The 21,687-nt window shown below is 38.0% G+C and overlaps 2 protein-coding genes across 5 annotated transcripts in view; one reads left to right on the top strand and one right to left on the bottom strand.

Annotated features, from left to right (window-relative positions):
* Positions 1–1,877: 1,877 nt before the first annotated feature.
* Positions 1,878–18,242, bottom strand: ubap2b (ubiquitin associated protein 2b). Of its 4 annotated transcripts, none has more exons than XM_007260156.4 (27): positions 18,160–18,242; positions 15,917–16,054; positions 15,111–15,188; positions 14,897–15,007; positions 14,482–14,626; positions 13,937–14,017; positions 13,265–13,325; positions 12,789–12,862; positions 12,658–12,710; positions 12,474–12,544; positions 11,864–12,074; positions 11,206–11,410; positions 10,769–11,010; positions 9,309–9,499; positions 8,992–9,169; positions 8,528–8,567; positions 8,301–8,409; positions 8,151–8,208; positions 7,165–7,342; positions 6,392–6,483; positions 6,220–6,270; positions 5,423–5,504; positions 4,191–4,523; positions 3,963–4,067; positions 3,738–3,799; positions 2,915–3,106; positions 1,878–2,543 (listed from the first exon to the last, which is right to left on the bottom strand). In XM_007260156.4, exons 2-27 carry the CDS (start codon positions 16,010–16,012, stop codon positions 2,463–2,465), a joined length of 3,180 nt encoding a protein of 1,059 aa, XP_007260218.3. In that variant the 5' UTR covers positions 16,013–16,054; positions 18,160–18,242; the 3' UTR covers positions 1,878–2,462. The 4 variants fall into 4 exon arrangements, with proteins under 4 accessions (XP_007260218.3, XP_007260219.3, XP_015464055.3 ...); XM_007260157.4 differs by having other exon boundaries at positions 6,220–6,267; XM_015608569.3 differs by having other exon boundaries at positions 18,128–18,212.
* Positions 18,243–20,269: 2,027 nt separating this feature from the next.
* adamts13 (ADAM metallopeptidase with thrombospondin type 1 motif, 13) overlaps positions 20,270–21,687 on the top strand; it is a 41,332-nt gene continuing 39,914 nt past the window's right edge. Inside the window, exon 1 of the mRNA XM_049485873.1 lies at positions 20,270–20,547. Coding sequence (XP_049341830.1) covers positions 20,467–20,547 — 81 coding nt within the window. The 5' untranslated portion in view covers positions 20,270–20,466. The remainder of the gene's footprint in view (positions 20,548–21,687) is intronic.

The following is a 21,687-nucleotide window of genomic DNA, read 5'->3' as shown; positions in this document are numbered from 1 at the left end:
AGGGATAATAGAACTTTGGTATAATCGCAATAATGCACTCCACTTCCATGCAGGTGCTAGGCTGTTGTTACATGGTCACTAGCCTGGGTAGGGTCTTGGTGGTTATGATGGTGTTGCTAAATGGTTTCTGGTTGGGTCTTACTGTTTTGCTTAGTGGTTGCTAGACTGTTGCTATGATATTTGTGTTATTGTTACACAAAAAGTGTGCACACAGAAGCCAGAAGCACACAATCAATCAGAACAAAAAAAATAGTCTGAATTAAATGCAGGATAAGTAAATTGTAAAAATCTGTCAGAAAAATAAGAGAAAAAAATTAAATACAATAATAATATAAATCAAAACCCTATAACAATAATTGGGCTCTACCTTAATAAGTAAAAGCCTAACTGTTTGAGAATTAAAATAAGACAACAGCAGACTGAAGGTTTGGCTCCCTCTAGTGGCCACAAAAGAACTGCTGCTGATGGGTAGTGATTTAACCTAAAGCAGGCGAGATTTAAATAGGGAGATTATGAAAAGTGTTTACAGAAATTATACTACTAGTAATAATGAAATAATGAATTGAGTACCATTAGAAATGTTTAGCAAATCGCTTCACCATTTTTACATTTACTCTGAATCGTTTCAAAGAAGTAAATGACTGTAAATTTAGGAGGAAAACGCATGTTAAAAAAAACAGCAAAATAGTTGTAAATGTTTAGTGTAACATAAATACCGTATTTTTGCACTAAAAGGTGCACTGGATTATAAGGCACTAGTAAAACACTAGTAGGGAACAGGGGTGCCGCCATTTCCTTCTAATTCAGCAGCTCTCGACGTTGGATAGCTAAGCTAAGTGAAGTAAACAAAACCAAGATTTAAAAAATAATTTTTTGTGTAAAGTCAAACAAGCACGCTATGCTAATCTATCTACACAGATTACCCTCCTGAAAACTTTATTTGGGTGAGTAAAGCACTTCCATTTACAGTAAACTTGACTAGATTTGCAGATTTCCTCTAAAGCTAGCTGCAAACAGTAAAATAGCTAGCACTGAGCGCGGTTAGCAGCTAATGCTAATACTGCTCCAATCTTACAACCTTCTGCTTTTTACAACCTGACTTGTAAAATTCATACATAAGGCGCACTGACTATTTTGGGCGAAATTAATGGATTTTAAGTGTGAGAATTATATATATGTGTGTGAGACATATGGTAAGCTGGTTTTTGTTGCCTTTGATTTCATTTTCATATTGTAAAGGGGTAATATTTTTTAAAATTATTAAAATGCTCCACTAATTGAAATAGAGAGGACAGTATTTCTATAATTCCCATTTCAAGCCCAACATGCTGCTAATTGCACTATGTAACTTTGCTGAAGCAGGCAGGACACCACTCCTAAAAAGTGTCTGACAAGTGAGATCTGTGTAAAATCCAGTACAATTATGCTTCCACACCAGTCTGCAAGTATTTCACTTGACTCCAGTAAAGGACTTTCTGGAGCCCACTGACAAAAACCTCAGGATGGAAACTGGCAAACTGTGTTCACTCTGTGCTGGTTTAGCAACTTTGTGTGAACTGTTGAAAGAAGTACTTCACAAACTCAGCGAGTAATCACAAGTCCCTTACAAATATCAATCGGGTATATAATATCTGGACCTGTCTAAAATCCAGGTGTGTGAAAACTGTTGGGACAATGAGACAATAAGTTGACTGAATCTCATGCACTGCATCAGTTTTTGTGTTTTTGTTCAAAAAAAAAAACTGATGCATTGAATGTGGATATGATGTCTGACATTCCCAGGCTTTCCTCTGGGGTAACACCATGAATTTACCTGCAGTTATATCACGATTTTTGGCATGTCAGTTCAGGAGAAAAAAGGAAGCAGACACTTTGAATGAATAGCTCAGAACCTTTATTCAGAGGGCAACAGGAGTTCAATATAAAATTGCGGGATTCTTTTTATGTTGACAACCTTGGAGCCAGTGTAAAGGAGAACACTTTCCCTTTTATCGTGGCAAACCCCACCATGTAACAAGCATTTAATGCTTTCATTTCCTTAAAATTAACCTCTCCCATAATCCCCCCATCTTCTCCCCTCCTCCTCTTTTCTTTCCACCATCTCCCTCAAAAGTTTTCCTTTTCGCTACATCTTTGCAGTTTTTAAAAAGTAAACAAAAGCAAAAAAAAAAAAAAACATCCTTCAAAAAAATAAAACGGAGCGACCACAACTCATGTTCGGCTTTTTAACATTTACAGTATATATAAATACTTACATTAATATTTTACATGAAACACCGAATTGGGAGGAAAGAAAAACAAACAAAAGAAATAAGCAGAGGAAAACTTTGGAGGGGGTGGGGAGGGTAGGGAGAGATTGTGTGTGAGTGTGTAAGTGTATGTGTGTGTATAATGTGTGTTTCAGGCCAGCTGCAGGACTGAAGGTTGAGAATTGGACTGTTCACATAACCTCCAATTTCCGATCAGTTGGCCCAGTAGGGGGAGCTGCTGTAACTGGATTTGCCTTGGCTCTTCTGCATGCTGCTGGACTGATTGCGTGGACCCTGCAGGAAAAAAAAAAAAAAAAACACAGCTTAATGCAAGTTTTGGTTTCATTTTTGCTATCAACACATGGGCTATCAAGTGGTTCCAGGGGCTGATGGATTAATCCCTAATTATGTGTTTGAGCTTGCTGGTAAAAAGGCCATCCCTTTGGTTTATGTTTTTGGTCTCTTTTTAAACAGATTTGGGCCACTTTGACCTAGAACATAACCAACGCTACACACTGCTTTAAGTCTGTAGCCTACAGGATTTCTAAAATCAAAGTATCAAATCCAATTATCCAGTTAAATTCAGAAGAACTACAGACATTGGAATGTCAACCACTAACAGTCCCATGCACTGCCACTCTTATTCCAGTGAAACATCTGTGTACCTGTGTGTCCTGGGCCATGTGGTGGTGTAGCAGCTGAGATGGGGGCTGCTGATGGGGAGGCAAGATGTGAAGGAAGGGGGCAGGTGCATAGCCAGGAGCTCCACCAGGGTTTAGGGGTCCTGTGCCTCCCAATGCAGACGGCAGGCTGAACGTTGCAGGGGTCGCTGCAGGGAAACCCTGCTTATCAAATGACTGAGAAACAATGAGAAACAGAACCAAATGGATTAATAAAAGGATTTTCCCATTGGTCTTGACAGTCCTCTAAATAACTAAAAATAATTTAGGATAAGGGATAAAAATTAAATGTATACAGCGCTTTTTAGAACTAAGTAGCTATACAGAGAATCACTGAACATAAACATACAACATAGAACCCCCACTGAGTGATAGAAGCATTAAAAAACTCCCTCAGAACTAGAGAAGGATGAACCCAAGGAGCAACCAAGGCTCACATGTACCTTGTACCATCACATGTACCGCACTTAAAATCCTTTTAATTTTCCCAAAAATCATTAGTGCGCCTTTTAATCAGGTGCGCCTTATGTATTAATTTTACCAGTCCTGCTGTAAGAAGCAACAAAGCCACTCCTCTGAAGTGCAGCGTAATACAAAAGTTTTAGTTCAGTTCTCCAGCACCGGGCAGCATTAGCCGCTAACCGCCATTTCCTGTTCAGAGGGGAGTATACCATCCTGTAGCCTGCTGCTAACCCCGGCAAACATATACTGTTTAAAAACAATCTATCAACATTTTTGCTTCCCTGATTTAAAACCTACAGAAAGGTAAAATGTTGAACTGCTCCATTAATGATGTTGCGCCTCTTACCTGGGTCTTGCTGTACACTGCTGCACCAAGATCAGAGCTGGCAGAACCTGATAATCCAGGTGCTGTAGGGAGAGAAATTCAAGTTTATCGTGTTTGCACTTCTGTTGCTCATATTTCAACCATTAATCAACCACTGGTTTGAATGTGGAGTTCTAAAGAAGAGCATATGATGTTCTCAGTAAATCATACTGATTAGTGTAACACAGGGAAGAGTGTATGAGGGACCTTTTCCTGCACTATTGCTGGGCTTGGCCTGTGACTGCGAGCTGCCTCCATATCCTCCTTTCCCATAATCTCCTCCTGCATGAGCCTGAGCCAGATCATCAAAACCTGCACAGACATGAGGGGAGAAGAAGGGTTTACAAATCAAGCACCACAATCATTTAGCTGTGACGTTAGGATGACAAAAGTATATATTAGAAACATTTCTGAAACCCTTAAATGGAGGCGGACCTGAAGCATAGGCGTGCTGACCATAGCTGGCCTGGTGCTGGTACTGGCCAGTTGGCCCCATTGCGTGTTGCTTTGCTGAGGCCTGGGACATGAAGACTGTGGGACCGTACTGGAAGGCACTGGGCACACCTGGCACACCAGCATAGTAGGGCAGGCTTGTGTAACCATAGCCAGGGGGCAGAGGGGGGTTGAGAAAAGCCTGGCCGGGGTTCTGTGGGCCCTGTGTTTGAGGAGGAACCGTGCCTGGCTCTGACTGGGATTGGGCGACTGAAGAAAGGCTGGTCGTGGGTGCCGGAGAGGCTGCTTCACCACGCGTAAACTTGGTGGCTTCACCTTTAAGATACACAGTGAGAAAATAGTATGAGGAAATGTGTGAAAACAAAAGCCAATAAATGCATTACATACAATAACATTACCCTACTAATACTATTATTCTTTATAGATTTATCTGTAGATTGTACAACATGTTCAAAGAATTTATTGACATGGATGTGCAATGGAAATCTCAGGTGATCAGCAGAAACAGAAATAAGCTTCAGTGATCAAGGACTCAGTTTTATATAACTTTATATATATTTTTTACATAAATTTATAAATATATTACTCAGCGTGACAGGACATAATGCAGTATTTCTCAATGTTAGGGACTTTTTAAATATATTAATAAATAAATACAAATAATTTATATGGCTATTTAGTACTTGTTTATCTGGTAATAAATTTGGCTGTTTTGATACTGTTGTTTTCATAATAATAATTAAAATTATTAAAATGGACAACTTGGATGTGTTTGTTATTTCTGTTTTTGTATGTTTTTCTTTTTTCACTGCATTACCAAAGTATCGGATGGGGACTCAAAATAGGGAGCAAAAAAATGTGGTTAAGACATCTCTATTCAATAGTAAATTAAAATCTAATCTTTTCCACAAGAAATATATGACAAGCATTGTATTTTAAGAGGATCAATTTAACGAATTTATTAGGTCAGTGTTGCGAGCTTGCTTTACCATACCATGTACAAAATAAATAAATAATCTGTAAGTGTTTACACTTCAGCGATATATAAAAAAAAAACATTTTGACAGCAGCTTCTAGTCTGACAAAATACATGTTACAAGATAGACGGTGGGTATATTCCAGCACAAACACTCAAAAACACCACAGACATCTAGTTAAGAATCGTGCCAACTCTCAAGAAAAATGTGGCACTTCTGGATGAACAAGATGATCACCTGAGTAGGGGTTGTTTGCTAGTCCTCCATCTCTGGCAGCAAGGGGGGCAGTGCCAGGGAAGGTGGCCATCCCATAATAATCCTGCAGAGAATAGAGCAATCACAGGGCAGCAGTGAGCTGTAGAAGAACTGTTCACAAACCCACCCACCCCTTCAAACTGGACCTTAAGCCCAAGGAAAATAGATCTGAATGTTTAAAATAATGTAGCAAATCTTTTCTAACAGTAGGGGTGTGCCATATCGTATCGTACGCAATAATGGCGCCAACTTTTTTGAATATTGTGAACGATATTATACCCTGACATATCGTGCCATATCACTCACCCCTAATTATCACAACAGTGTACTATTTTTTGTTGTTTTTAGCAACAACAAAAAAATTAACACTGTTCTCATTTACCATTATGTATCTACTAGAGACAGACTATATACATCCAGTATCATTTATTTGAATTTTATCCTGTATATATGGAGATATTTAGAGTGCATTATTAGTATCATGACATTCTGCCTCATTGACTTTTTTAAATATCTCAGTTAGTGGTGTGCCATATAATATGGCATGCAATAATACAATTTAATTTTTGTGTTGTTGCAGTAGCGTATTCTTGAAAAGCACACCAAGAGAATCACTATTGAGAAAATACCATTAACATCTTAACATTATCTTAGGGTCATATCGCCCACCCCTATTTAACAGCAAACAAAAATTCTGTTCATTATACGATCGCACCACTGCTGCCAGGTATCTGATGCTTAAGTGGGACAAAATGAGGCCTGTATACTGATCTACTCACCATGGGCAGACGGGACTGCATCATCTGTAGGTCTTCATAGCCATAGATCTGCTTTATAGCACAAGCAAAACACATAAGAATTGTGAGAAACGAACTTGTACTTACTTTAATTAACAACATTTAAAGTGACAGCAAAGCTCAAAACAGACTGATTCTGAGGCTGTAGACTTACGGGGTATGCAGGAAGCAGTCCTCCAGGACCCATGATGTACTGATTAGCCAACAGAGGTGGTACTCCTTGAGCTAGATTGGGTGGAGCTTTACCTGAGCAATAAAAAAAAAAAAGAGACATCTAAAATTCAGGACGTTGACAAAACTAAGACATAGATTTTGAAGCAAATTTTACAAAAGGTTATTACAAAACTATTTAGACTGTTTCTAATGTGAAACAATGGATACAGGTAAAGGTGACATGATGTCCAGACAAGTCTTCCTACATGTACCTTTCTATCTGTATGCAGCCGGCAAGAGACAGGAACATTCCAAAAAGAAAATTCTCAACTCTAATGCAACTGCGCCATGACTTTGTAATGTGCCATGGTATCGAACAATGCTCAATGCACCACATATCATTGCAAAAGTACTACATTAAAGACAAGCCATATTGAGATAACAAAAAACAACCGCTAACTTCTGTTTTCTTAGCAACGTCATATCTTTCAGCTCAAAATAACCAGTTTTAAGAGGTAAACCAAGTAATATGTCATCAAGTGATGTGATGAACACATTTATTTAATTTGGTCTATGCAAGTAGAATGTAAAATAAAACAGCTGCTGTCTATCTGCAGCATTTAATATAGCAGACTAATTTGATTAGCAGGCTAATAGGTCAGCTTCTAGGCTAATGTACCTCCAACACACGTGTTTGCATCACCAGAGCTTTATAACACAAGTTTCAGTGCTATTTTATTTACAGATGTTTATTGTGTTTATTGCAGTACACACCAGAGGTGGTGTTGGTCTGCATTGGTGCAGAGCGAGCCGTGGAGGGAGCAGAAGGGCCATTGGTGGTAAGCCCAGGAGCGCCTGTGATTAGACCATTGGAGTTGACAACTGAGCTTGCAGAGCTGACTGTTGATCCAGAAGGGAGTGTCAACGGACTTCCGCTGACATCACTGGCCATCTGAAACAAAGGAAGTCCAATGTAAATGTCTGATTTTAAGTACTGTATTTTTCACACTTTAATGCACACCTAAAATCCTTTAATTTCCCCAAAAATAGTCAGTGCGCTTTCTAATCCAGTGCCGCTTAAATATGAATTATACCAGTCAGGACATAAGGAGCAGTAAAGCCACTCAGCTGAAGTTAATCCTTATACAGGAGTTACAGTGAAGTTTCTCCAGCACAGAGACTCGAGTAGCATTAGCCACCAACCGATATTTCCCCGTTCAGAGGCAAGTATTATCAGTAGCCTGCTGCTAACCCCTGTTAGCACTGCTGGAGCAGCATTAGCCACTAACCACACTAGCTCTTTCGCTGTTCAGAGGTGAGTATATCTGATTGTAGCCTATGCATTTATCGTGTTAAAACAAGCTAAGTGGGACAAAGCGCTAGCTAATATTGTCCTGGCTAACAGGAGCACTCAGGGTCCCTCAGTGTAGCTAGGGTTAAGCTGCTGCTGCTAATGCTTCACCCTTAGTGCTAGAGAAATTCAGGAATCTAAGTTTACTGTAAATAAATGAAAACACTTTACTCACCCAAATAAACAGTTTACAGGAGAGAAACCTGTGTAAATTAACATTCAGAACTTTTTTGACTTTGTTACAGTTTTGTTTACTTAGCTTAGCTTTCCTTAACTTAGCTAAGTTAGCTACCCCTCCACCACCACCCAGCGGCGGGACCTGCTGAAAAGTGTCTCACTGATAGTGGGCCTTATAATAATGGGGCGCCTTATGGTGTAAAAAGACAGGAATAGGTAATTAAGTACTTACACTGAATGCAGTGCTTGTGGGGGCATTAGAGCCTAATGTAGCTCCACTGCTTACATGACTGACAAAAGAAAGAAATAAGAAGAAATGTGATCATACAGAATAAATGACATTAGGTTTTCATATCCTGGGTAAAATTGTGCTAAAACACACCTGTTGTGGGAGGGCAGAGCGGTGCTTGGAGCAGGGGCTGGTGCAGACGATGGTGGTATGGTTGACGAGGGCATAGTTATAGACACAGACTGAGGAGTGCTTGAAACAACTACAAAAACAAAACAGAATTCATGAGAGTTACTTTGCACTTCTAAGCATGAAAAGTGGCTGAAAGGCTTTGGTTATTCAAAAACAGAAAATACAGGGATGATCAAACAATGACATACCATCTTGTGTACTGGACGTTCGTACCTCACCGTATCCATTCTGCAGACAAACGTTTTATAAGGTCAATAAAATCTGTAACTTACCTTAAAGAAAAAAAAAAAAAAGCCTTCTAGGCCTGTCAGACTAACTTTTTTATTTTAATTGTAATAACAGCTTTCAAAATAGTAATTTATTGATAGCTAAAACAATAGAATAATAATGCACTAACATCAGTTTAAAATTAATAATTAATTATTAAGAATACAGGCTCAATTATGTTAATCCGCACTCCTCACTAAGAAAAACAAAATGGCAATTTTGCCATCAAAGACTTAAGGTTACGTACATACATTGCACGATAAGTACAAACAATATAATACATCACAACAACGGGTCTACAGACTACAAAGACAACATAATAAGGCAAAATGTTAAGCAAAGACAAAAAGATAAAACTAAGCAACCAAGCAGCTGCTGGCCGTACTGTGAGAGGTGCAGTGGAGGAGGTGGTGGTGGAGTCCTTGCACAGCCTTGAGGGTTCTGTTCTAGTGGATGCTGAGGCAGCAGATGCTGTAGCAGCGGCTAAGCCCAAAGATGGAGAGGGATATCTGGGCTCCATTGCTGTTGTAGGCAGAGCAGGCGGAAGACCACTCAATGGCTCACTAAAAAAAGACAAAAAGAACAAGCTCTCTAAAGCCAAGTTTTTGATTTGACAAAGACTAAAAACTCAGTTTAGACAATGGATTTATTTTTGCCTGTTGGCTGATTAGCTTACAACTACATTTCTCATACACAGCCTACCTAAGAGTGCTGGGTTTGGAGTACAAGCTGCTCTGCGTTGGTTGAGCAGTAGGTGCCATTTCCTGACTGCTTGCTTCTGACTGGCTGGGGCTCTCCACAGCAGACTCTGAGGCAAAATCCAGGGCACCAAACTGCACATTCAACCCAGACACATCAGCAGAGCCTGGCATCTCCACTGCCGAAGACGGAATCTGGTAAATCAGATGTGAAAGGTGTGAGAAAAGTATTGAAAGTATTTACTTTGCAACTCTTGGTTATCAAAAATGTAGTAAAGATTTTTAATAATAGTTTACATGTGAAGATTGGTTGCGTTGTGTTCAAGCACTGACTGGTAAACAGCAGTGATATACTCTTACGATCCCAGTAAACTTTTAAACTCATATTATGCATATGATGGTAAATATTGTGGGGTTTTTTTTTCTCTTTTCAAAATTGATTTTATATATATATATATATATATATATATATATATATATATATATATATATATATATATATATATATATATATATATATACACATATATATATATACACACACATATATATATACACACACATATATATACACACACATATATATACACATATATATATATATATATATATATATATATATATATATATATATATATGTATGTGTGTGTGTATATATATGTATATATATATATATATATATATATATATATATATATATATATATATATATATTTTTTTTTTTTAATTAGCATGTTGTATCGCCAGGTTTCTGCCAATAAACAGATCCATCATACTCACCATGTTTAATAGTAGATTTCATTACACAAAGCTTAGAATACATTTAGATGCACTCTCTAATTTTATTAAGGCAGAATGTCAGTTTGTCAGTAATTCAACATGGTAACATGAATGAAGGTAATTAGATAAAGGGAAAACTCCGTTTAGACATGTCTGGCAATATTCAGATTTCTATTCTGCAACCAGCCAATTAACTCCAAGAGTAAGGAATGAGTGACAAAAGTAAAACCCAAACTTCAAGCCAAAAGATGATTATTCAAGTCTTTGGTTTTAGTGCTGCTCCAAAAGTGCTGTATTAAATACTTGTTTCTTATTTACAGAATCATGGTCCGTTTTCACACAGACTTATTAGCCTGAGAAACAAGTACAGAGCTAAAATCCAGCTCTCTGTTTAGCATTCATAAATAGTCATGCTGTTTACATGACTATTTAAATATAATCCAATCTTGAACTGATTTTTGAGTGCATATAGAATTCCATGAATCTCAGTAAATGTATTGATCTAGGACCACCTCACAACAGCTGTCTTAATGGAATTCAGTAAACTTTAACTGTTCCTGGATCAGCATTCTTACTCCAAAAAGTTTGATATATATGGGCCAGTGTTAGGACACATTTCATACAGCATTAATTCTGAGGACAGACTGCAGTGAAAGCACGCCAGTTGTTGCCTAAGACTCTTACCTTAGACGGAGGGGGCAGCCTGCGCCTCTGTGGCCTGATGTGTTTGGGCTGAGAGGCTTCAGCTATTGTGGGGGCGCTGGTCTCCACCAGGGTTTTCAGCACAGGGGATGGGTTGTTGTGAGGGGGCAGGGGGGGAGATGGATCTCGTCCCTGAGCCGGCAGGTCCGATTGGAGGATAGGGTTGTGGTGCTGGGTGAGTTGACTGAGAATAGGGGAGGGGTCGGGCTGGGCCTTCAAATCCACTGGAAAGAAAGTGCACAGAAATGAAAAGTGAGACTCAATATTACAATAGCATATAGTCACACTCTAGTTTAATGTAGAGCTGGACAGCTGTGAAGTAACTGTGCGCGTGAGAGTTCTCTGAAGTGATTCACAGAGTAAAAATGTGTCAGCTTCCTGAATACAGTGTGAATCACAATGTTTAGGCTGGAACTCACAGTGGCTCAGTGTAACAGGGATTTCCGCCTTGGGTTCACTCAAAGCCAAGGGTGCAGGTGCAGGTGGGCTGGGAACGCTGGATTCTGCAGCTGAGCTGCCATTGGTCAGGGCAACTGTTATCTGACTGGACAGAGGAGCAAGTCGGGGGGTACTGATTGGATCAGCTTTCTGTACATCAAGTTGGGGCACTCTGGAGCCTAAAGACTAAGGCAAAGAGAACAAAAAGCGTATAAATTACTGGAAGCAGTTAACTAATTGTGTAATATTAACTGAAATCACAATCTGCACAACCTGCTAGACTAGTTATGAATTCTTGCAGATTGTGGCAATAAAATTGATCACTATATGCTGTGAAGTTGAATTTATCATACCACCTCAGTTTACCCCAGGAAGGAAAACTTTTTATGCTTATATAAACGGAACTAATGTGCTAATCCACTTCCAATTATTCAGATACTGACAGTTTAACATCAGACCCAAGACAGGCTTTTATCAACTACATCCAACACACAAAGTAGTTTAATACAGAACGTAGCCTACAGAGCTCCAAGTCTATTATGTCTCAAAATTATTAAAGCAATCAGATATTTAAGAGGGATTTGTGTGTGTGTGTGTGTGTGTGTGTGTGCATGGGGAGGGGTTTGACAGCTTTCTCACCGATGCAGCGTGAGCAAAAGTGCCAGCAGCAGCAGCGGCATAGCTGTTGGCAGCGGCCGAGGCGTAGCTGTGTGTGTGTGTTCGGCCTGTGTGCTGTTGAGAGTTGGTGAACACCAGGCTCTGCATGAGCGGCTCGGGAGACGCCGGCTCCAATCCAGCCAGCTCTGAATCCACCTCTGTTGCTTTAGGCAACAGAGAATTCAGATCCACCCTGTGACCGAAATAAATAAATAAATGAACAAAATGCATTCTGTAGTAAATTTACTCCTGGGACCATTGAAAAAGGTTTTATACTGGACCTGTGACCATATCATCATGTAGTTAAAAAAATGGTACAGATGCCACATTAAATTATTAAATGTTTTAAAATTTAGCATTAATATGGCTCATTGATGTTCTTTTTAAATCTACCATGACATTTCTATGTATTTTTTCTTAATATTTTAAATTTGTCAATTGATGTGCATTTAAATTCTGCATTAAGCAGTGTTTTTTATTGTGAACGATTGTTTTTCCTTTGTCCTTCAGCTAATTATTTAATCTCAACTCTCATTTAGAATTTTTTGTTCTAATCAGGCTAATTGCAAGTATGGAAATATGGAAGACTTACCCCTGGCTAGTTGCTGTGTGGTTCTCCGATGCAAGTACAAAGGAGGCAGTGAACACTTTGGTCTCAGAAAGCTGATCAAGAGGATGGAAAATGTCATACATGAGGTTATGTTTATTAAAAAAAAAAAAAAAGTACTGAAAAGTGTTCAAACCATCCTCTTATCTATTGAAAACAAATTACTCACATCTTCATTCCAGTCTTCTGCAGCCCATTCTTCCAGATTACTTCTCCAGGTTCCTAAAACAAAGAGAGCAACATAAAATCACGAAATCTCACCACTACGTTTAAACAAAAAATATTAAGGACAAAGCATACCTGCAGCATCAGTAGTGTCATTGACTGCCTCTCCTGATTCAGCAGGGCCAGTGTAATCAGCAGGATTAAACGTCCTGTATAAAAACAAAGAAATGAGTTAAAGAAAAACATCCCAGTCCTGAGATGTAGGACCATTTTTACATTAACATTAGCATTCATGCATTGTCCACTGAAGTCAAGTAGTGTTTTTCCAATCAGCACCACATTAATTATGCCCAGTTTTGGTACTTTGGGTCTAAATTAGGTTTTCAATCAATCACCTCCGTAATAGTCATACCCGGAGAGGCAAATATAAATATACCAAGGACAACAGAAAGATGCATGATTTCAACAATCTATTAACAAATGATATTAAGCTGGTTTTAAGTCAGAAGCTCTTTTGTTTGGGAAATGTTAGATTGACGTATTCTTTAAAAGACAGCAACCGTTTAAGAAATATTTAATGTTAAATGAAAGATGATGCAACTTCTACTCACCCCATTCCCTGAGAGAATCTACTCACACCAGTTCCTCTGCCTCTCCCTCTGCCTCCTGCACCTAAATGACACACAGACACAAAATCTTAAGCTCACTAAATTCAAATTATTACTAATATTATTTAAACTTATTTTGCCATGCACTGCTACATTAACAATCAACTCAGATTAAACCAGTAAATTAAACAACCACTGTGATCCATTTGAAGAAGTTCTCGACTCTTTTAGGCAAATAAATTCCACAGCACAGCTTGTTTATTTAAACAAAAGCATCAATACTGTTACAGTTCTTATGTTTGGTTTTATGCATTATTCATTTATGCTTTTCCAATTGTCCTTTCTACCAGCCTACTAACAAACACAAACATAGCAACAGGCCCATTTTATCAGTTCAGGGTACCAACTGCCAGCAACTAGCTAAAAGGTATCCAGTTATCTAGAATCATCTATAATGTCTGATATTTTTAGGCAACTAGTACAATGCATGGCTTACACAAGAAGAACTATATTTAATATGTAATATTTAATATGTAAACAAGTAATATGAGTGCTTAAGGATGGTTCTGAGAAGTTTAATATTTTTTTTTTTTTGTGGTCGTATATGACAAACCCAGGTAAGGCCAGCAATGAACTAAACAGAGGCATAAATCAGGGGAGTGTTGGCATACTGACCTCTGCCTCTTCCTCTACGTCCGCGCTCTCCTCCTCTGTCTCCCAGAGCAGAGTCAAACCCATTCTCCTCCGAGCGTCCTACTGAGAGATGTACACAGACATGGTTTCAAATCATAATCTCTACCAAACTACACATAACTACACTAACAAAAAAAGCACTCTAGATTGCTGGAAAAGCCTAATCATACTCTGTATCCAAACTAGAGTATGTCCAAAAAGGTACTAAAGCCTCCTCTGAATTTACTCAAACTGATCAATTGCATTTTTGCATATAAACGTTCATTTCCATCAACTTCATATAGTCCATTTGTTTTGTGAGTTTAAAAGTTTACTGGATCAATGTAATCATGCAGAGACCTTAACTTTCAATGGAGATCGATCAAAAAGAGTTTATCACTAGACAAGTTTTAGCCATTTCTATTGTTTAATTGCTAATTAAATTTTGACAAAATGCAAAAACACAAGGTTTTAAACCAAACATGTCTTTGTTGTGCATATCTGCATTGTAGAAGGTGTTAAAATACCCATTCTTATTAAACACATACCTTCCTGGACACGGGATGCACCGCGGCCTCGTCTGTTTGGCCCCCCACGGCCTCTGCTCTCCCTGTCTGCCCTTCTCTCTCTGTTCTCAGTTGTTACCGCATCTTTCCCCACAGTTTTCTTCTTGCCAACTGTCTCCCATGAGTCCTGACCAAACAAAGCATGCAAAAAAAAAAAAAAAAAAAAACTATATTTACAACTCATAATTACATGGTAAGGGATTTAAAGTTTCTTCATGTTATCCTTACAATTATTACAGAAGTTAAAACTGGTCAAAACACTGTGCCTTTCTTTCTAAAATTCAATAGACATTTCTTGGAACATCTCTCGGAATTAAATTAGGAAGAAAACATGGTTTTGCAATAAACAGACCAAATTTTATAAAATGTCAACAGACAGAAATTTAGGCCCATTTACCTTGGCAGTGACCTCTTCCAACAGGAAGTTGATAGCCCTGTTGACATCCCCATTGCAGTCGTGAAGGGCCACCATGCACTCATCCTGATTTCGGCCTGTGACCTCAATGAGCTACACACCGGCAAATATACACACAGGACAGTTAGGTAAAGAACGTATGAGCATCTTTTTGTTGTTTTGAGCTAAACTTTTTTTTTTTTGCCGTTTTGTTTACCTGTTGGACCTTCCCTTCAAAGTCTGCATCGTTTTTGTCATAAATCATCTGCGCAAGGCGAATCTGTTCTGCTGTGGCCTAAAACACAAGACAGAGAGAAAAAATGTTAAGGAAACAATACTTTACCTTACAAGCTACTTATGAGTAAGTAGTCTAATTTGACTAATTTGTTTTGGTTTCACAAAGCAGGTTAGTGAGCACACTAAATAATTCTGCTACATCCTGTCGTTGTTCTCTACGTGGGCCAGATAAAGGAAGAGATAAAATGTATATAAATAATGTATTAACTAAAATAAAGAATAAGCAAAAACCCTCATACACTACCATATTTGAGAAAGAATTACATAGCTAACAATGTGACACCAATGATTCAATATAAGTCTAATTGACTAGAACTATGGAGTAAAATGTAATATTTATCTACTATTTAGTTCATAAATATCTAAATATGGTCATTGTGTCATTTTAAACTTGTTGTTGACTAGATGACTACCATAAACTTTTTACAGAACCCTAGCTATGCATTAATTATAATTAATCCACTTATATCCAATCCAGCATGAAATTTTTTAGAAGACATCTGACAAAAACACGTACATGGTCGTTCCGGACGGGATTAAAAATCACAGAGGACCCCCCATTAAAGAGAAAATGACCCCAGGACCCACTGGGAAAGTAATCCCGTCCAGATGGGACTTTATTATTTATTTATTACAATTTTTTTTGCTTGACAGCAAACTTAACAGTCCATCACAGAACTGCAACGCCTTCACCCAAGTCCCTGTGAGTACATGTGAAATACTTACCTGAACCTGTTTCTGTGGCTGTGAGGTGTGTGTGGTCTGTGGCTGCACTCGGTCCCGATTGCCTCGGGCAGCATCAGCAACCACTGAAGTCATCATAAACAGTATATACAAAATAATGTATGTACAAAGTAGAAAAGTCTAAGGGAAAAAAACAGAAGGAGAAAGACTCAGGTCAAAATCAGGCAGGTCCCAGAGTCACCTCTTTAAACAGAAACAATGCAAGAAATGTGCGTAAGACGTTTTGTAAATAGAAGCAGGCGACAGGTGCAAAAGCTGCAGTCATGCTTCTAGTCTGGGGTAACACTGTGAGCCTGCTGTAAGACTATCATCCAACCTATTGGGCTGCTGCTTAAATATAGCAGTCCAAACATGGCCAAGGGCTGGTGTTCACTTACACCACTCTCAACACCACCCCTCCCCAATACCAGCACTCTACCCCCTCCCTCAAAAGACATCTCATCTCTGTCAAAAACAACAGAGCACTGTCCAGAAAAACACACACAGGCCCGAAGGAAGCAATAATATTGGTAACCCAATTTACAGCCACATTAAGTAGCTAAAGCTACATCAGTTTGCTGGCCAAGCACCACCACCACTACCACCCTATGTTAAAAATACACTACGCTAAACTAGTTAAGGCTAGCAGTCTATAATCTAGCGGCCTAAGGCCAAGTACTTTCTTAACACGGCCATTTGAGATGCTAGCCTTCAGCTATCACCTTAACTAACGCTAAAAAGCTAGTTGCTAACTAGTTGTGTCAAACGTGCTTTAGCTAGTTCTAACCTAGCTACGCTAATTATGAACTAGGTTAAGCTAGATGCTTAAATTTGGAAACTGTGATCATGTCATTTGCCAACTTTATCTGACAGTTTACAATACTAGCTATCAAGCCTAGCTATCTACCAGAAGCATTGAAACCGAAACAAAGGCAAAAAAGTGTAGGCCTGCCACGATACCGAGACAATTAGGTAACCTATCTACGTTAACGACTTATCGTAAAATACTTAAGCTAGGTTATTTATGTCGTCAAAACCTCAACAATGCCCAATGTAGTTAATTACAGTAACGTTACAGAAAACATAGCTAATATAAGGCAGCACGTTTTAAATATCGCACATATTTCTATTTGATTTATTTTTTAGGATTTAAACCATTTTACATTCCAATTTCAGAGTGTTTGAATATTCTTAGTAACTTTAGCTAATAAAACATTTAACCTAGCTAACGCTAGCTAGGTAAACCAGGTTATATAAGTTAATTAAGTTACTGCCCTTTAAATGACTGTAAATGTATAATTACTAACATAGCTAAGTAGCTAGCTAACTATAATATAGTATAAAATAGTTAAATATGTCATAAAACGGTGAAAATGACAGTAATAATAGCCAGCTTACAGTTTATCACAAACTGTCCCTGTGACAATATAGCACTAACCTAGCTAAGTTTGGTAAGCTACAGTGATAGGCCTACAAAGTTGTCAGAAATAGTAACACTAAGCTAGGTTAGCTTAGTCCCAGGCTAAGTTTATCCCTCCAATATTCTCAAATACGCCTAAATTTAGCTTTTTATACACAAACTGCGATTAGTAAACCGAACTAAAGCAAGTTATCAACAACGGACTTCAACAGGGAGCGAAAGACAGCTAAGCTAGCAAGCTAGCTAAATTAGCTGACTAGCCTAGCAATAGCTAGTTATCTAACAACTGTTGGCCAGACGACCGAGCTGCCATAACATTGAGCTCGGCTAGGCTAAGCTATGCTAAAGTAGCTTCTTAGCTAACGGTCGCCTCTGCGGCTACAAACTTAACCAGCTAGCACAAAAGTTTGAGTAACAGTAGCTAGGTTACAACAGTTTTAGTATTTTAAACAAAAGCCGAATACCCAGCGAGCCTTGTCGTAAATAAGACCAAAATGAACCGCATAATGTTAACAATTAATCTGAGGAAATCTTTTTAAATTTAGCTCCAGCGCGCGACCGCTAGCGCTGCTGTATCGAACAAGTCAAACAAAACCACGCCGTAACTGCGCCAGCAACGCGGGCTGGAGTCCCGCACGCCGCGCTCACATCCCGGCGGATGTCCTGGATGAACAGATTGTGTTTTTACCGGTTACTCTACACCTCTCACTACTCAAACCCCTCCTGGATTAGTGTAAATTAGGATTAGTAACGCAGCGCGTTGTTAAGCGAATTTTCTCCGAAGCTCACCGTACCCTCTCCGCTCCCTCAGTGTTAGTGTGTTTACCTGCACACAGCACTCACACGCTGCCTCACACACACGAGTGGCGGTGAGTAACCATGCAGCAGCAGGAAACACTCGCCTCCTCTCTCAGTCAAAATAAAAGACCACCCCAGGAAAAATCTAATTTAATACTATATTTAATATAATTTATATTTACATCATGTATATACTTACATTTATTTTAGGTTTATTTAAATATAACGCAGTTCTAAAAAATAAGTGGATTTATTTGGTGTAAAATGCTTGGTTTAAAAGAAAATTTAAGAAAATAATTTATTTACCTATAAAAAATGTGAACTAACTAGAGGTGGGTAACCCAGGTCCAGAAAGTAAAAATGGTTGGATTTTTACTTTCTGGACCTGGGTTAACCACCTCTAGAACTCATAAAAGTCTTTTGAGTTTTGTATTTTAATGTTGAATGAAGATATTTGGGGATTTTTTTTTTATTACCCCCGTTATGTAGAAAATTTATATAGAATATATAATATATAAGTCTAAAAAAGTTTTAAAGCAACAGATCATTTATATTTTCGATGCCAAAGTCAAAGTCTAAAGAGGAAAAATACAGGATAGGGTATTAATGTATTAGTGCTGTGTTTTACAGATCAAATATTATATTATTAAAATTTTCTAAATATATTACAATCATGACTGACTGTAGATAAGCACGAAAGCACAATCTGTAGAAATTGTATTAATATTATTATTATTTTATTTGTATTATTATTATTATTATTATTATTATTATTATTATTATTATTATTATTATTATTATTATTATTATTATTATTATTATGTACAAAAAAGATGAACATCCAACCAGTCTGTGTTTGTCTGACACTAGAGGGCGCTCCCAAGTGAATCCAAAACGAATGGGTGTAGATTAGGCATTTAAGCTAAATCAAAGTTGAATATGTGTTGAAAAGTGTTTGATTATTTTATACTGATACTTTTATACACTTGCTTTTTTTTTGCAGTATTTACGACTGCATGTGAATGATATCCTAAGGCATTAATAAGATGTGGCGACGCATTTTTTGTTTTAGCATGATGTCACCTTAGAGAGTCTGTTATTTCCTTAAATTCCTTAATAAGCCAAGCTAAAAATAAAAATAAACCAATTCACTTCCCATTTTCTTACAAAAGATTATCCTTGGACTGGAGCTTCTTAATGCACGTTAATTTATATAAAAAAAAAACTTTATTATTCTCTGGCTACGACTTAATTATCTCATTCACACCCTTTAATTATCTCAGTCCCACGCCTTAGGATCTCTTTCCCACGCCTTAATAAGTTTTGGCCACACCTTTTTTTACATGATGTAATCTCCATTAACTCCATTAACCGGTTCTGGCACGAGTGTAGCTCTACATATTCCTATATGTTTTAATGACACAACAGCCCTTTTCCATCTAAATTCTTTCCGTTTATAATGTGTTTCCACTTTCAATGTCTATTTCCAACTTCCAATTTCTATCAGAGCAGCAATAGCTGAGTTTCTGTCCTGATGGATATGTAAATCATCACACTTTTACTGTTGAAACATTATTCTATCCAGTGGAAAAATCAACTTTGCCTTAATTCAATTGACTGCACTGTTAACTCAATAAAGGTGGTCTGAGATGCTTTGCATGGGATCTGAGCTTCATTTGTGCTTTGTATGGCATTCTGATGATGTTATAATAGTTTTAAATGTATCACCAGTAAGCGGCCGCTAGTGCTGATGTACTGAGCTTGTGGTTCATCAGTTCCATTTCATCACTTTTTTCCAGCAGAGTTAATATTCATATGTTAATGCCTGGACTTTGGCTTGGGCATCAGAGTTAATGTACATAAAAACACTAAATTGTAAACATTGACATTAACATTGACAGCACCACTGTATGTAATGCTACTTCCCAGATCCAGCAATATATGTTCAAAATGCTTTACAGTGAGTTTAAAATGCTGTCCGGTAAACCATGTCTCAATGAAAGAAGTGAGAGAATCAACCTCTTCCAGTTATACAGCCACTGTCACTGGCCAATCAGCTGGTCTTCTCTTATCAGCTAAGAGCCAGCCACATCTCTCCATACTGTTATTCCTCCCTCCGCTGTGTCAACAAAAAGTCTCTCAGTAATCAGACTGAGTTTGCCTGCAGATTTGTGCGACCCCTGGCCAGTTTGGATACTTTGCTTCACTTAGTGCTGGCCAGGATTTAGTCGTAAGCTGTGATCTAAGATTTGGCGTACTCCAAAACTGTGGGATGCCATAGCTAACCATCCTTATCAGGAACCTTGCATTGCTGATCCAAAAGTTTTGCAAAAAGATGGCAGGGCTTGTGTCACTCTTTCTAGCTTCAGTCCTGGTGGACACAGTTCTGTTGACATCTGAGTTTTCCCTGGAAAAGGTGAGTGAATGAATAACGGATAGTTGAGTTTAGTGAGAAGAACACATTAAGCACTGAATTCTAAGCAGATATTTCTTTTTGCAACATAAGGCTATTTTGTGATGTATAGTGGTTTCTTAGGCCCAGACATAGCCTAACCCTTGAACAGAAGGACACTGCAATGATGATTCAGTAATGTTACTACAGTTTAGTATATGACTATAGACTGCTAAAAATAAAGATGTAAAATAATTTCTAGTGATGTCAGAGAAGAACCACATTTGCTTCTATTAAGAACCATGAAGAACCATGAGACATGGGGGTGTAAATAATCTACAAAGACATCTTTACACCTTTATATCAAGTGAATGCTCCTTAGACATTTAAATGTTCTTTTCACATTCAAGTCCCTTTTATTAAACATGGTTGTTAATGGATCCATCTATGTTAGATTTCTCAGCAATACAACTTTGATAGTTGATTGATAGCTACCTAGATACCAACATGACACAACTGTTGAATTGTCGAAGGGGCATCAATATTGATTAGACATACATTTATCTTCATTGTAAAACATGCATTCAGTTTGTGGCTGCCATGGGATTTCAAGTGGGATTTAATTTTTCAAAATGAGTGAATTTTAGTTTTTTTTTCTGAGCTGATTACTCACTGATTGTTGACACTGTTGATGACAGGTTGAGGGCAACATACTGGTTAGATGGGTTTTTGTCAGAAATATCATATTTATGAGATTAATGCACATGAATGCCATCACAACTTGTATTTACCAGTGAGAAACTCTGGATTGTACAAACAAAAACAGCGTATTAACAGCAACTATACCCTATTGTTAAATGTTGCACTCTTATCTACACATTATTAAATCAGATACATTAATGCTACCCATACTTCCACTGTACAAAAAATATCACTCACCTTACATTCATACATTGCTCTGTTAGTGTGTTTTGTTTAAAGTAACTATAGATATATTTTACCTCTTAAGCAAAAGAAAAACAGAAGTAAACTGAAAAAAAAAAAGAATTTTCCCAAGGCGCTCATGTTGGCTCAGTCACACACATTAGCCAGCCATGACTGCAGCAGGTTAGCTGTGATGCAAAACCGAATTTCTGAGCTGGATTACTCACCGATAGTCAATAA

Source organism: Astyanax mexicanus, chromosome 12, assembly GCF_023375975.1.
Source record: "Astyanax mexicanus isolate ESR-SI-001 chromosome 12, AstMex3_surface, whole genome shotgun sequence".
Taxonomy (NCBI): Eukaryota; Metazoa; Chordata; class Actinopteri; order Characiformes; family Acestrorhamphidae; genus Astyanax; species Astyanax mexicanus.
The sequence above is the reverse complement of the archived record's forward strand: the minus strand, read 5'-3'. Positions and strand labels throughout refer to the sequence as shown.